We start from the raw sequence: 12,696 nt of genomic DNA, 5'->3' as shown, positions 1-12,696 counted from the left end.
ATTCGTGCACTGTTACACACTTAAGCTTTTAAAACTTTATAATATATGTATAGCATAAGGTATATATATGTGTGTGTATATGTAATATACATTTGTATTCTCTCTCTCTCTCTCTCTATATATATATATATAATTTTTTTTAATAGAAGAGGCAGCCCCTCTTCATTCTTCTTTCAGTGTGGTTAAATGGAGAGGTTCTGGAACCAGTCTACCTGGGGTTAAATCCTGTTATTTACTAGTTATGTCACCTTGGAAAAGCTACTTACCCAGTCAGGGCTTCAGTTTATAAGAAGGGTTGATAATAGCATCTACTTCATAGAGTTGTTGCATTAAATGCATGCAGAGTAACACAGAGTAAGCACTATATGAGTGCACACTATCATTTTGCTTATCATTCTTGTTTACTTTTCCATAAATTTTAGAAATTTAAAAAATTTTTGGCATTTTATTGCAATATTAAATTTATAACTATAGGGTTAATAGACATCTTTATAATACTGAGTTCTCCCTTTGAAGAACATAGGATTACCACTTTTTATCAGACAGGTTTGCAAACACTTACCCAATCTGTTCTTCCATTTCCACTGCTATCACCTTAGTCCAACCCATTATATATATACATATTTTTAATATTTTTATGTTTATTTATTTTTAAGAAAGAGAGAGACAGAACATGAGCAGGGTAGGGGCAGAGAGAGAGGGAGACACAGAATCTGAAGCAGGCTCCAAGCTGTCAGCACAGAGCCCGACGTGGGGCTCGAACTCACGGAACGTTGAGATCATGACCTGAGCCAAAGTCAGATACCCAACCAACTGAGCCACCCAGGCGCCCCATTATCTTCTTTAAATAGGCCTGAGTGTGTCTGATTTCATCCTTGTTCCTTTATAGTCTGTTCACTTATACTGCAACCTGAGTGGTCTTTTAAAACTTAAGTCAGGTTATGTCATTTCTCTGTGCAAAACCTTCCAAAAGCTGGTCATCTTACCCAGAACCAAAGCCTGAAAGGGAACTAGAAACAGCAAGACCAATTTTTATTGTGGAGTGGATGTGAATTCATAGGAGTTCTGTTTATTATGATGAGAGCTGATCTGAAAAACAGGAGGAAAGTGATGAGGTTGGAAATAGAGGGGCAAGTGCTGGAGGAAATGTCCACAACTAGGCCTCTGGTCCTGTTTCCCTCCATTTTCCTCAGAGCCTTCCCTTCCCAACAATCTATAAAACACACATCTAACAATGCCCAATTCTCCTGGTTAATACTCTTTTAATAATGCCTACTACTTTCTGTATAAAATTACAACTTAACCTGGCATACAAGATATTCTTCTAAAAAAAATTTGGAGACACAGAATTGGAAGCAGTCTCCAGGCTCTGAGATGTCAGCACAGAACCTGACATGGGGCTCGAACTCACGAACCGCAAGATCATGACCTGAACCGAAGTCAGATGCTCAACCGACTGAGCCAGCCAGGTGCCCCTGGCATACAAGATATTCTATTGTTTTAAAGTGTATGGAGCACCAAATATATGGGACATTATGGTTGGTGCTGATTATAGTTAACAAAATATGCAGTCTTCACCTTAGTGGAACTTAACGGTATACTTGAAAAGACATGTGAAAAATAAGCTTGGGATTTCTCAACTCCTAAAGCTCCCTAGTTGTTTCACATTTATTGAGATTTTGATTTAATTTTCATTATTTCTTTCTGGCAAATTCCTACTTGATGGTCCAGATCCGTCTGGGCCATTACCACCTTTTGTGTCACCACACCCAGACCTACCTCATTTCTATTATGATGCCCTGATGTTTTTGTTTGCATCCCCTAGTAGACTAGTAATCTTCTTGAAAAACTTGGTCTAGTCTAATGTGGGGCCTAGGCAGGACATTCAAGGGAGGATTTTCAATAAATGCTTAACATAAACTTTAATAACAGACTTTGTGAAATCTACAACTTTGTGGAATTTATTAGAGGGATATGAAGGTGCCAATGATTAACCAATCACTAGAATAATGCAGCTCTTATCTGTGTCCTTTTAAAAATGGCACTACAGGGCACCTGGGTAACTCAGTCGGTTAAGCTGGATCAGGTCATGACCTCATGGACAGTGAGTTAGAGCCCCACATTGGGCTCTGCGCTGATAGTGCAGAGCCCCTTGGGATTCTCTCTCTGCCTCTCTCTCTGCTCCTCCCCTGCTTGTGCTCGCTTACTCTCTCTCAAAATATATAAACATTTAAAAAATAATAAAAACTGGCACTACATATGGACATACCACCACCACACTCGCTTTCATTTAGTACTTCTGTTTTATTCAAATGCCAAAACATAAGTTTCAAGTACAAATCGTAGTTATACTCAGTTTGTTTGATTTAAAAACATCAATTATGCTTTGTTAACAACTTCCAAAACCAAATGTAAGTTGTTGTGACTAAAATGTCTCCCAGTCCATTTCTGGAGGATTACCCTTAATATATTTAGTAGCTACTCCAATTTTCACTCTACAAAAAGGAAAATGATGATGCTATAAGAAAAAGATAGTGAACAGTTATAATATGAAAGACTTCCTGAGAAAAACTTTAACCATTGCTAGAGAGACTAAGAAGGATACCTGTTTCTGTTCCATATTATAGCAAACAGGTTTAAACATTCTGCAAAAGTGCATTTCTGGTCCTACCCAGCCATAAATAGATATCTCACATCTCTTATTACATCATAGAAAGCCCAACTTTTCATCAACAGGATTTAGAATCTGCTTGAGGTTCTTTTCCTAAGAAAAAGGGGGTAAGAGGAAAACTCAAGTGTCTATAAACCAAATAATGAAGACAAATATTTAAATGTACTCTGATTTAAATACTTTCAAATGAGGTTGAACTGAGTGAATAGCATAGAAATTTGTATCATCAACCTTAAAAGATACCCAAATATTTTAATATTTATAGAATCAAATGAAGTAACTTCCATTGTTAAGTCCCTCCAAATTTTCCCCACTGTTTAGTTTTGTTATATAAAGAAGGTTAAGAACTTATATTTTAATGTGAACACATTCATTTCTGCTGACAGCAAAGCATAGATTTTCTTTAATGTTCTATGAAGACAAGGAATTAGATACCTAGGATCAAAGAACAAAACAAAACAAAACTAGCTGAGTAATTTGGTAAGTGCACAATATTAGGGTATTTTATTTAGTTTAACACATGGCTGTTACTATGACTGATGCTGCATGCTACTTTTAGAATTAGATGGTCTTTTCCTGAAGATTTAAGGCAGACTTCAATTCTATCTGCACACTCATAGTACTAAAATGGATCAAAGATGGTAAATAAATCAGACAAGTCAGCAAGGGAATAATGGCCCTTTTTATAGTACCAGTTGGAAAGTTGGTATCATGCATTAGCAGATAAGACCAAGAACATAGCAAAACAAATCAGCAAAATATAGTTCTTTAGGGTACTTTTTCCATGAAATTTTTAACTACTTGGAAACTACCTGTTCCAATTTTCAAGATGAATAAAATTCCAATATTTTCAGGAAACAAATATGGGTAGAAAAAGGATAAACTAAAAAATGGTATCTTGATCTTCAATTTTAAAGAATTTATTTTCCCATTTGTAGAGTAACATTATTGTAAAATCCACAGTTACTGCAACACCTGCATTGCTTAAAGGGACTCCTAAGAATTTTGTTAAAGCATATTTTTAAAAAACTGAACCAAAATAATGTACATTTTATCTCTGAACGTTGTATCATTAAAGTCCACACGATGTCCTTTGTATTAAATCAATGTGATGTTACATAATGTACATGATCTCATTTTTATCCTAAAGGCTTCTGACCATGTATGATATCCAAGATAGATCCAATGCTTTTAATGTCAGACTGTAGAGACATTTACGATTCTAAACAAAAGAAGGAAAAGTTTTATATACAGGACGGAAGTCTGACAGTTTAGCTGTTTGCTGCATCTGCTTGGCGAGGCCATCCTTCTTCTTCAACTCCAGAGTCATATTCTTCTTCAGAGGATTCTTTTGTTGGAGCCCTATAATAAAAAGTCATCAGGTTTTTTAAAAATAAAAATTAGGTTTTTAAAAAATTTTTAAATAAATTGTTTAAAACAAATTTATTTAAATTAAAATTTAATAAAATTAAATTTAAATTAGGATTTAAATAAACATGATTTCTAGACTCAAAATAATGTATTAACCCACCTAGCTAAAAAGAACACACAAAAAAAGTAAGATATTAAGAGCACTTTTAATATTCAGATTGCTTAGTGGTGAAATTTGGGAAACATTTAGATCACATAGCCAAGAGTTGCAAGTAATTTCCCAATATTTTCCCTAACAAATTTATTCCTGAAATAAGTTGACAAGGCTTCAACTGTGAAGTCTTAAAAAATCCATTTCTCCAGAAAAAAAGTAGAATCTATTATTTCAACTCAAATGCTTGACATTTAGCATATATCTATAGGAAAGAAAGCTACAGCTTCTGACCAAATCTGATTTGCCTCAATTTAAAATTATGATCAGACCACCACAACTTCTTTCTATATTGTTATCAACCAATAAAAGACTATGTCTCTGAATAACTAACAATTTCCTCCTAAATTATCTTAGAAGATACGCAAACATAAAACATAACATACCTTGTGACTTAGTTAAAACAGAGATCTAATTTTTGGTATGTAACATTACTGTCAAGCACTGTACAAGAAATATTTATTGAATAGGTCAGGTCAGTAAAGTACAGCCTGCAGGCCAAATAAAGCTCATCATCTGTTTTTGTAAATAAAGGTTTAATGGAACACAGACATGTTCATTCATTTATGATTATGCTATGAAGGCAGTGGTGAGTAGCTGCAATACAGACTTGTACATCCCTGTGGTATTCATCTAGCCCTCTATTAGAAACTCTGCTGACCCCTGGGATAAATAAATGAAGCAGCGAAAAATGTGTCAAATCTGTCAACTGATGTGATACAACAGAAAAATTTGTGAAAGACATGAATCAAGTCACTCATAAATGGCAGAATTAGCAGCAAAGTTCATTTAAATCTCTTCATTTGGATGACTTTTATGTCTCTTATACTTGTTACTTACAGGAAAAAAGTGCAGGCTAATTAAAAAAAATTTTTTTAATGTTTATTTATTTCTGAGATAGAGAGAGACAGAGCATGAGTGGGGGAGGGGCAGAGAGAGAGGGAGACACAGAATCCGAAGCAGGTTCTAGGCTCTGAGCTGTCAGCACAGAGCCTGACGTGGGGCTTGAACTCACAGACCGCGAGATCATGACCTTAGCTGAGGTCGGACGCTCAACTGACTGAGCCACCCAGACGCCCCATAAAGTATAGGCTAATTTTAAAGATCAAATTTCAGACTCACAAAATACTATTATTCTATAAACCAAAATTAGAACATTTTTTCTATAGAAAATTTGAGATTATTACTTCCCTTATGAATATAAGTATGCAATTTTTGTGACAGACCAATAAACCATAGCAATAAAGAGCTGATTTTAACTTTTAGATTTGGTCTAGCTTGACAATACACTTTACCGGATATATCCTGGTTCCTTTTTCCCTTCTACTACTTCTTTATCAACCTCCACACATACGATATCAGAATTAGGAACTTCAAACATTGGTTCTAGTAACAGCTTTTCCTAAAGAGATAAAAAGTGATAAATTACATGGGAAACTGAGGTTACACAGAAAATACTTATATTCCATAGACCACCAATCAAATTCATTAACTCAACAAATATTACTGAATCCTTATTATGCACCAGGAACTGAATGTTGAAAAAATATCACTGTAAAAGCTTTCACATTCTTCATATTAAAGCAGCTGCTGACTAAATTCAGAGAGAATTCATTTTATAAGGGAAAGCTATTTATCTGTAGTTCTGCCTATTTAGGTCACCATGCACATATAAAAAGACTACACTTCTGGATTCAGATGTTCCTCAGCATTCCTGGCGTTACCAAAGAAGTCAACTGGTAATCCTTACTATGAAAATGATTTAATCCTAAACCATCTCTATCAAACTCTTCAATTTTGAACTATGACTTCAAATAACCACTTGTTTTGTTGCAGTAGATTTAAGGAAAATACAGTAGATCTTTAAAAAAGTACATAAGGTTTCTTTCTTTTTTTGAGATCGAGAGAGAGAGACAGAGAGGGAGAGAGAGAGCAGGGCAGGGGCAGACAGGGAATCCCAAGTAGGCAACGCACTGTCCGCGCACAGCCCGATGCAGGGCTCGAACCCACAAACCATGAGATGATTACCTGAGCCAAAGTCGGATGCTTAACTGACTAAGCCACCCAGGTGTCCCCATAAAATTTCTTTAAAAATGTTAACTATATCACCTACTCTTCTAGTTTGCATGTTTATAAATCTGTCCTTAATCAGTAACACCTGAAGTCCAGGCCTTCATTAGAGAATATAATCTCAGACTGTCTGTGATACATGTGTAGCTCCAATAAAAAAGTCCTTTTGAGATGAGAGAAGTAATAATTAGCAGTGAAATTCTTAAAACAATAAAGTGGATGATGGCAGAAAATAGGCTGGGTCACTAGAATTTGTAACAAAATAAAAAATAGTGAGTTGCTATCATATGACAGAATTTAGGGGTAAAATACCATGATATCTGCAATTTAATTTCAAATAAATAAACAGAAAAGAATGAGGATTTCAGTGGGTCTGAGAAGGTACTCTGGGAATTTAGTCAAAAGGCCGGAGTAAAATTTTCTAAACTGTCCTTCCTAGATTTTCTCTATTTCATTAATGGTACTATGTGTGCATCCTTTATTGCAAATGCTTTAAAGTTCCTTTTTTATAATAACAAAAAATATAATCTACTGAGACAAAAAAAAAAAAAAAAAACCATAAGAAACAACATCAGGCCAGTTCTCTGGATATGCTTCCAAAGAAGTAACATGGAGGCTTAATATTTGCAAAACCCAGACCAAGAAATAATCTCGTTTTGTATAATAATGCCAACTTACCATTATGGACCGAAGGCCTCGTGCACCTGTTTTTCGTTCTAGTGCCAATCTGGCAATAGCTTTCAAAGCATCCTCAGTAACATTCAGTTCACACTACAAATACATAAAAAGAAATCAGAACTTAGATAATACTTGATGATATTTTCCTAAGACAGCTATAGAGCATTTGATCTATTAACTATTACTACCTACCATCATTCCTAGTCTTTGTAGAACAAAAAGGGACTAGTGCCCTAACTTTACAGATAAAGACTGACCCTATCCCTTTTCAGACTAAAGCATTTTTTGACTATCACTTTCTTCTTAGAAAATACTCTACTCATCATTCATTTTATAGTGTTACTAACCACCCTCTCATCCTACAGAACACAAAGGCAAAACTTTAGACAAGTCTGTCTAAATTACCACAAATTTCAAAACAGAGTTCAAATTACTGATACTAAATTTATTAACATACCCAAAAAACATAAATCAAAATCCTTTTGGAACATCAGACTTCACAAAATTTTGGTGTTAAACAAATTTTGGTTACTAATTTCTACTTCCAGAAAATGCAATATTTAAGCAAGGCAATTCTCTCTCATAGTGCCTTAGAACCTCACCTTCAAGCACTTGTTTCTCTCAATTAACCTATGAGAAGGCAATAGTATTCTGAATCACAAATTTGTCATTAGTCTTTGAAGATGTTTTCTAGATTAACATGGACTTTCTAGGACCTTATTCAACATTTATTGGACGCCTATGTGTCTACATATTAGAGACTAAATGATGAATTACCATTTTTGCCATCAAGGAACTTAAGTTCTACTGGGTGGTGACAAATAAGCAAACTAGCATTTATAGCACAGCATATGCACATGGTGCTAAGGGAGCACCAGTGTGGGAGCGTTAAAATGAGGCAAGGGGACCACTGAAGGATTTAAGGAGAGGACTAAAATAACTAGCGTTGTATTTATTCATTCACTAGATATTTATTAAGAATATCTATTTGCTGGGCACTATGTTCAATAATATAAAAATGATGCATTCTGGAAGTAAAAAAAGGAAGATAATGATATTCTGGTGGTGGTGGTCAGAAGCAGACTTGAGACAGGGAAGCCAATTAGGAGCCAAATGCATAGGTCAATGTAAAGAATGATAAAGGAGCTTGACATGAGGTAATGGCAGTGGAATGAAGAGAAAGAAACTGATATTTAAAGACCCTAAGTTCATAAAACCCCAAACATAAGCTATGTGATCGGAATTGTGGGGATGTGGGATTGGATGTGTGGTTACACAGAAGTAGATGTGGAAGGTGATAGAACTTTAGACAAAAGTATATAAAAATATACACAGTATGTTTTAACAAAAGCATTTAGAATTTTAAGGCTGAAAGGACAATCCTGTGTGTATGGCTTGAGGGGTAGGGGGTAGGCTACTGGTATAAATTCTCTCTCTATATATGTATACTTAGGCTTTAAGCTTCATTAACAATTTTAATTAAGAAAAAAAACTAAAGCCAACTCCTAAATGTTTAATGTAACACGATGCCTTTCCCAATACTTAGATCCACATTTAGTGAGGTATAGAAATACCAGGTATAGGCTGGTATTCTGGATAAGGAGGACTGCTTTTGCTTTTTGTTGAGCTAATTTATGCAGAGTTCCAACAGCAAAAACCCATAAATTAACTAAGTATGAAAAATAAAAATCTAACCTTATCCATGCTGAATAAGGCCTGGTACTGAGGAATAACAGCATTACGTGGCTCAGTTAGTATTTGTACAAGTGTTTTCTCATCTAGGCTATGCAAAGGAACTACCACAGGCAACCGTCCCACAAACTCGGGAATCATGCCAAATTCAATGAGATCTCTGGCTTCAACATGACGTAATAATCGATCTTTTTCTTCAATGTCTTGGTGAGTATTTGATTCTCCACTTCGATTGGCAAGGTCTGCAGCAGCTGCAGCCCTTCTGCCTTTTCCCAAATTAGATGGCGTTCCAAATCCAAGATACTGCCAAGAAAAGACAGGTATTATAAATATTAGAATGAAATTGCATTGTACTAAGTACTCTGCATATATTTCTCACATGACCTTTGTAATAGAAGAAAGTTCTATTATCATTCACATTTTATAAGTAAAGAAAATGAGCTTGGAGAGCTTAAGTACCTTGACCAAGCTCTCCTTGCGGTAAGTGGTAAATCCAGGATTTGAACTCAGGCCTATCTGTCTTCAGAATTGAGAACTAAACCACCATTTAATAACCAACTCTCAAAGAATGAATTCTAGGGGTGCCTGGTGGCTCAGTTGATTTAGCGTTCGACTTCTGCTCAGGTCATGATCTCACAGTTCATGAGTTTGAGCCCCATGTCAGGCTCTGTGATGACAGCTCAGAGCCTGGAGCCTGCTTTGGATTCTTTGTCTCCCTCTCTCTCTCTCTGTTCCTCCCGTTTGCTTGCACTCTCTCTCTCTCTTCCCCCCCCCCCCCGCCCCCTCCCTGCTGCTTATATGCTCTCCCTAAAAAATAAAAGATTAAGGGATGCCTGGGTGGCTTAAGCGTCTGACTTCAGCTCAGGTCATGATCTCACGGTTCATGAGTTTGAGCCTCAGGTCGGGCTCTCTGCTGGCAGTTCAGAGCCTGGAGCCTGATTCAGATTCTGTGTCTCCCTGTCTCTCTGCCCCTCCCCTGCTCACTCTGTGTCTCTCTCTCAAAAATTAATAAATGTAAAAAAATTTTAATTAAAAAGTAATAAAATGTGTAAGAACTATAAAAACGGAGATAGTAATTACTTTGTAACCAAAGTTAATTTTGTAATAGCGTAAACAAGTAGTAGTAGTGACTAAGGAACAAGCAGCCTTATGAGGAAATTATGCACAAGTGTCTTAAGTCACTGCTAAGCATTCTATTAAAATCATGATCTGAGGTTGCAGCATACATCAACCTATGAGAATAATTCTGATTTTATAAAAAACATATAAGAACGACATCAAACAAGAATACTACTTTGCTGCAGCTTTTTGCTGCAGGGGTACCTCGCTGGCTCAGTTGGTGGAGCATGTGACTTGATCTCAGACTGTGAGTTCAAACCCCACACTGACTATAGTGATTACTTACAAAAATAAAATCTAAAAACAAAAACAAAAAACACCCATTGTTTAAAAAAAAAAAAAGCTGGGTATCTAAGGTGTATGGATCTTGCTTCAGTCAGTATAAAAGAAATATACTCTAGGCAACCATCAGAATGTTTTGACATTTTGGTATTTCATACAGCTTTTGTCAGAAGTATAAGAGAAGCACATGGTCAGCCTAAGTTAAAAATCTATTCCTTGGGGCTCCTGAGTGGCTCAGTCAGTTAAGTGTCCGACTGACTCTTGGTTTCACCTCAGGTCGTGATCTCACTGTTTGTGAGTTTGAGCCCTACACTGGGCTCTGCCCTGGCAGTGTGGAGCCCACTTGGGATTCTCTCTTGTTCCTTCTTTCTGTGCCTCCCTCAGTCACTCGCTCTTTCAAAATAAATAAACTTAAAAAAAAAAAAATCCACTCCTCTGACTCTCCACATGGACAGTAGTGTATCAGAAAAAAAAAAAAACAAACCACCTTCCATTCAATACTATATATATAATATATGTAAGTATTTATTATATATATATATAAACATATATAAAAATACATACACACATTTTATGTTATATGTTTTGTAAATTATATAATACATAATTTATAATTTATATAAATATATATTTCATATATATTAAATTTATTTAATATTATTAAATTTAACTTATTACATAAATATTAAATACATTAAATTATATTAAATTTAATATATTGAATATAAATATTAATGTTTATAATTTATATAATATAAATATGTATTATATAATATATATAATTTACAATTATATATATATAATTTACAAAACATTATAAAACACTGGAAATACAAACCTGAAGACAGCCATTATCCTAAAGGGGCTTACTCAGAGTGAGAACACATGAAGGCGTTAAAAGCATCACAGGACTGTACAGGACTGTAGCAGTGGAAGTAGGAAAAGAGGCATATAGCAGGGAGGGAGGGTAGAAGATGATCAAGAAAGCCTTCACAGATAGACTGCCTGACCAGTTTATCAGACTTGATAACAGACTGATCATCTGTTATCAAGATCATCTTAACAGACTGAGTCTTAAAAGATGAACATATATTTGCCAACTTGATTGAGGTAGGGGAAGGCATGAACAAAGGCAAGAGGAATAAAAGTTAGGAATGCAAGCAGTCTGATATGGTTGGAATAAAGGTGCAGTATTTAATATTGTACCCCTGGCTTTCAGTAAGAGTTGATAAAAATAGCCACATGGATGTATTTAATCCTCTGTAAAATCACTACTGACGACTGTCTTACATCTCTCTCTTTTTCATAAAGATCTATGTGACAAACTCTTTTTTTTTCCCCCCACACCCCCGAGCTCAACACCTGAGCTGAGATCAAGAGTTGGAAACTCAACTGAGTGAGCCCCTCAGGCACCCTGACAAACTCGTTTTCAATCTCTGTCTCTCCTGAAGACCTCATACACTTCCTCTTTCAGATAATTAGAACTAGAGCCCAAGATGTCTCCCTACTTTTTGTTAAGAAGTTCAAACGACCTACAACCTAAACCTTCCTTCTACATGTTTCTGATCTCTTTTTGGACATTACTTTTAACTGTTCTTTTCTACATGTTCCAAGTTTCAAATTCTTTTTGGAATAGCTAATTATAATTAAGTATCAGAACATGTTCTTTGTTTTTTTAAAGTACACTCTACACCCAACATGGAGCATAAACTCACGTCTCGAAGATCACAAGTCTCATGCTCTAGTGACTGAGCCAGACAGGCACCCCCAGAATTTTAAATATAAAGTTATCTCCCTCCCTCTTTCTCTCTCATGTACACACAATGAAATGATTTCTTCCAATTTGTCAGTCTAAGCAGAATTTCAAAAGCAAAAACAAATTAACATGAAAAATTAAAATCTAACCTTATCCATGTTGAATAAGGCCTGATACTGAGGAATAACAGCATTACATGATTCGGTTAGTATAGTACGTGAGTTTTTTCTTATCTAGGCTATCCAAAGAACCACCACAGGCAACCATCCCATCAGCAGCATTATTTTTTTACTGCTACTAAACTACTACTTACACTAGTGGGTACAAAGCCAAGGAGACTTAAAGCAAGCAATGTAGCACAGTTGATCTATGATATATTCATTTAGGTAGAATATTATGTTATATAAAAGAAATCATTTGTGGTTACCGATTATGTAAAACACAAAAACATGGAAAATACTGGTGTGTTTTGGGCTGCCTGACACTATGTTGACATTACATTTTATTGTAATCAATCAACAAATAGTTACTAGGCATGTACCTTGCAGATATGAAGAAGTGCTCCATCCTAATAACCCTTCAGAAAAACTTACCTTTTCATTTTTCCTCCTGCTGATGATTCTGTCTAAGCCATTGAAAGCACCAGATGCAACAAACAGGATGTTTGTTGTATCAACTTGTACTGTTTCTCCACGTAACTTGCGGGAATTCTTTTCTGGAACATTAACTATCGTGCCTTCTAGTAGTTTTAATAACCCCTAAATAAAGAATAAATGATTTATAACATCATTGTGTAAGTGTATTATTTATTGTACTTTAGATAATGAAATTCAAAGGGGAAAATAA

General features: G+C 35.4%; 1 protein-coding gene across 2 annotated transcripts in view; it reads right to left on the bottom strand.

Annotated features, from left to right (window-relative positions):
* Positions 1-2,284: 2,284 nt before the first annotated feature.
* The window catches only part of CLPX (caseinolytic mitochondrial matrix peptidase chaperone subunit X), a 41,171-nt gene continuing 30,759 nt past the window's right edge, over positions 2,285-12,696 (bottom strand). For both annotated transcript variants that reach the window (XM_047863544.1, XM_047863545.1), the window contains exons 10-14: positions 12,444-12,608; positions 8,697-8,996; positions 7,002-7,094; positions 5,549-5,655; positions 2,285-4,033 (exon numbers count right to left, since the gene is read on the bottom strand). In XM_047863544.1, the coding sequence (XP_047719500.1) occupies positions 3,943-4,033; positions 5,549-5,655; positions 7,002-7,094; positions 8,697-8,996; positions 12,444-12,608 (756 nt within the window). In that variant the 3' untranslated portion in view covers positions 2,285-3,942. The remainder of the gene's footprint in view (positions 4,034-5,548; positions 5,656-7,001; positions 7,095-8,696; positions 8,997-12,443; positions 12,609-12,696) is intronic.

Source organism: Prionailurus viverrinus, chromosome B3, assembly GCF_022837055.1.
Source record: "Prionailurus viverrinus isolate Anna chromosome B3, UM_Priviv_1.0, whole genome shotgun sequence".
Taxonomy (NCBI): Eukaryota; Metazoa; Chordata; class Mammalia; order Carnivora; family Felidae; genus Prionailurus; species Prionailurus viverrinus.
Note: the sequence above shows the minus strand (reverse complement) of the source record. Positions and strands in the feature narration are given on the sequence as shown.